This window comes from Hylobates moloch, unplaced genomic scaffold (genome assembly GCF_009828535.3).
Source record: "Hylobates moloch isolate HMO894 unplaced genomic scaffold, HMol_V3 SCAFFOLD_3, whole genome shotgun sequence".
NCBI classification, from domain to species: Eukaryota; Metazoa; Chordata; class Mammalia; order Primates; family Hylobatidae; genus Hylobates; species Hylobates moloch.
In genome coordinates, this window is record NW_026652278.1 from 21,154,026 (window position 1) to 21,158,154 (window position 4,129).

At 42.4% G+C, this 4,129-nt stretch overlaps 1 protein-coding gene across 1 annotated transcript in view; it reads right to left on the reverse strand.

Moving 5' to 3' along the window:
• Positions 1-1,005: 1,005 nt before the first annotated feature.
• Positions 1,006-4,129, reverse strand: part of TECTB (tectorin beta) — a 17,013-nt gene continuing 13,889 nt past the window's right edge. The window contains exons 7-8 of the mRNA XM_058437009.1: positions 2,192-2,224; positions 1,006-1,055 (exon numbers count right to left, since the gene is read on the reverse strand). Of these exons, the coding sequence (XP_058292992.1) occupies positions 1,006-1,055; positions 2,192-2,224 (83 nt within the window). The remainder of the gene's footprint in view (positions 1,056-2,191; positions 2,225-4,129) is intronic.

Below are 4,129 nucleotides of genomic sequence, written 5' to 3' on the forward strand. Positions count from 1 at the left end.
AAAAACAGATGTAAGCTTCGATGTTTAAGTAAAAGCTAAATGAGATCAGACCATTTCTTATAAATGAAAACTTTTTAGTAGAGCAAATAGAGAAAAAATAGCATTGATTGTCACAAGGCGTTTATTTCTAGGGTTGGGTCACCAAACTCACAGCACTTGTGTCATTGGAGTCACTATTATAGTCATGTTTCCAGCAGCAGTTTCACTGGGGCAATGCCACGTTATTAGGTTAAATTAATGGGAGTTGTATTCTTCTTGTGGTTATTCTTTTTGCAAATATTCCTATTTAACTTGTAATTTTCGTTTGACTTTAGAAGTATACATCTGCTATAAAAACAAGGAGTTTATACCTATATCATGTTTATATATTTAACAAACGGTATAATACAAACAAATTAGGTTAATACTAGGGGCTTTCAGGAATCCGTTTCGTTTATATCATTAGGTTTGAGCAAAACTATTGTATTCCACTCTGATTCCCACATCATCTTCCATGTCATCAGTTGAAAGATTGGAACCCCCTGCCTGGGGGCTCAGCTCTGGTCCTTAGGTAGAATGCTACTGCCTCAATGACAAAGCCCCTTTTTGGCAAAGTCAGCTATTAATGTGCCTTTTGCATTTAGCATTGACTTTGTAGTTGCACCCTACATTCTCTTCAAAATGCTCAGCGGTACTTGGTTGGTTCTGCTAACCTTTTAAAGTTAAAATAGCTTTCAAAGGAATTCACTGCAGCCCTGACTTGAGTATGGAGAAAGGAGGCTCCTCCCCCAGCTTTAGAAGGACTGTGAGATCTAAGGGCCATGGGAAGTAGCCTAAGTTTTTCTTGGAAAGAAAAAAGCGTCACCAAATTCACAGAAATTATTGGAGTGCATATTTGGCAAAGTGCTATTCTCTGCTTCCCAACAATGTGGTCTTCTGTTTGTTCATTTTGGCAGCACAATAAACGTGTTTGTCATTTGCTGAGGACCATTGTGGGTGGAGGAGCGGCAGCTGACTGGCTAACTCCTATAACACGGCACAAACCCCCATCATCATGATGAGGTGGTGGAGAACATCTGTGGACCAGAACGGGAGGGAGATGGCGCTCAGAGACAGTTCTACAAGCGTAAAGCCAACTCAACAAAAGAGTTAACAAGAGTCAATTCAGGGGTCTTCATAAAATTCCACACATTTTAGACAAAGTCAATTTTGTTCATCCCTTGGGGATTCTGTAGCTCACATTTATCAGTACAAAGAACCTGACAGATAAACCTAGGTTGTGGACCTCTGACAAATAGAAATCAGTGATGGTGCTTTGTACTCTAGGGCTTTCACCGTAGAACTTAAAAACGATGAGAATCTAGGATTGGAACTTTAAAAGTTGATTTACATGATTTTCCTGTAATGATGAGAGCAAAATCTGTCTGTGAGATTGTTAATAAGTGAACCGTCTTACCCCATCTCCTCATGTAGTTGCTTCCTTCTTATCATTCAGGTGAGATCTTGGGTCTTAGCTGAAATGTTTCTTCCTCTAAGGGGCTTTCCTGGCCACTCTCTAAATAATGTCCCCCATCGCACCCTAAATACTTTACACATATTAGCAAGGGAAGGGGCCTTGTCTGTCTTGTTGAGGGCAGTAGCCACAAGATCAGTTCCCGGTACAGTCATCATAATCATGGCTCACCCTGACTGGGTGTTTGCTGTTTGCTGGGCATCGTTCAGTGCCCTTAGCTGTAATTAAATATCTATACCACAGCCATGTAGATAGGGGCAATTATTAGCCCAATTCCACAGAGGAAACAGGGGTATGGAGGGGTGAGGTCATTGCCCAAGGTCACTCTGTTAATGAAAGACAGAGCCATAACAAGAATTCAAATATTTGTTGAACGAACAGATCACTGAAAATCTTGTTCTCCAAATGTTGGAATCCAAGGGAAGCCATCTGGGGATGGCTTTACTAAGACTTGGGGAAGTGAGGTCCAGTTCTGCTTCATCCAATTTACTTTCGGTTCCTCCCTCTCTTCAGAGTTCAGGGGCTGGTCAAAGGGAGACCTCTTGATCTCACCCCCTCTGCCCCACTCAGGTGTGCTTTAAAGTATAATTTTCAATCCTTAAAAGTTTTGCTGGGGCCAAAGTTAAGCTTCTCTTAAAACACTGTCTGCCTTTTAACAGCATAGCCCCAGGAAATCCCAGAAGCGTCTCTTTTCCTTACCTGAGAAGCTATAGAGACTGGAAAATCCCCTGCCTGTAGTGAGTAAAGAGAGAGAATGCAGAAAGTTTAAGAAAAGATCATGGAAAGGAGAAGTCTCAGAGTGATGTTTCTAAAACACAAAACCTGGCTGGGGGCTGCGGCTCACACTTGTAATCCCAGCACTTTGGGAGGCCGAGGTGGGCGGATCACTTGAGGTCGAGACCAGCCTGGGCAACATGATGAAACCCTGTCTCTACCAAAAATACAAAAATGCACCGGGCGTGGTGGCACGTGCCTATGATCCCAGCTACTCAGGAGGCTGAGTCGGGAATTGCTTGAAGCTGAGATCACACCATTGCACTCCAACCTGGGCGACATGGTCTCAAAAAATAAATAAATAAATAAATAAATAAATAAATAAATAAATATAAATAAATAAATAAAACACAAAACCTGACCACAGTCCTCCCCTGATTAAAACATCAGGTGCTCCATTGCCTTTCAGACAGTTTATACTGGGGGTTTACAAAGTTTCATTTCACAACACTTTCTCTCCAAGGCAGGAGTTGGTAAGCTTTCTGAAAAGAAAATAGTAAATAGTAACTTTTATCAGCTTTGCAGGCCGTCTCATCTCTGCTGCCACAATTCCACCCTGTAGTTGCAGTGTACAGCTGTAGACAATATCTACATGAACGAGTGTTGCTGTATTCTAATAAAACTTTCTTTAAAGGCACTGAAATCTGAATTTCATATAATTTTTTTTTTTTTTTTTTTGAGACAGAGTTTCACTCTTGTTGCCCAGGCTGGAGCGTAGTAGCGCAATTTCTGCTCACTGCAACCTCTGCCTCCCAGGTTCAAGTGATTCTCTGGCCTCAGCCTCCCAAGTACTGGGACTACAGGTGTGCACCACCACTCCCAGCTAATTTTTGTACTCTAGTAGGGACAGGGCTGGTCTCGAACTCCTGACCTCAGGCGATCTGCCTGCCTTGGCCTCCCAAAGTGCTGGGATTAGAGGCATGAGCCACCATGCCTGGCCCTGAATTTCATATAATTTTTACATGTCACAAAATATTATTGTTTTGATTCTTTTTTTGAACCACATAAAAATGTGAAAACTGTTCTTAATTTGCAGGCCAGAAAACCAGGTGGCACCTGGGCCTTGGCCCTTGGCCATAGCTTGGTGACTGTCCTCTAAGATAGAGCCGCTATAGCTTCCGGTCTTCCCACAGGTTTTGCCCCACCCTTCATGTCACACTATCCTTCAGGTCTCACTTGGAGATTGTCAGCAGAGCTCTTCCGCAAGCCCTGCACTAGGTTGAATCCCTTTGCTCCATTCAGGATGAATATCCCTTATCCAAAATACTTGGGACCAGAAGTGTTACAGATTTCAGATTTTTTTTTGGATTTTGGAATCTTTGCATTATACTAGTTGAGCATCCCTAACTGGAAAATCTGGAATCTGAAATCTAAAATGCTACAATGAGCATTTCCTGTGAGCATGACCTTTGACCATTATGCGGGTGCTCAAAAAGTTTCAGATTTGGGAGCATTCAGATTTTGGATTTTCACATTAGCGATGATCTACTGTGCAACCATGGCACCAGCCCACCGTCACCACCCTTAACAGTAATTTCTCTTTTCCTTAGTGTCTAACATCTCTCTCCTTGCTAGACAGTAAATCCCTTGAGGACAGGGCCTGCTTGGATCACATTTATTTCTGAAATCCTAGTGCCCTGGCCAGGCCAGACAGTGCTGGATACTCAGTAAAGGTTTTTTGACTTGCACATGACATTCTCATGACATCTCATTTTTCCTTCCTTCCTTCCTTCCTTCCTTCCTTCCTTCCTTCCTTCCTTCCTTCCTTCCTTCCTTCCTTCCTCCCTCCCTTCCTTCCTTCTCTCTTTCTTCTTTCTTTCTTTCTTTCTTTCTTTCTTTCTTTCTTTCTTTCTTTCTTTCTTT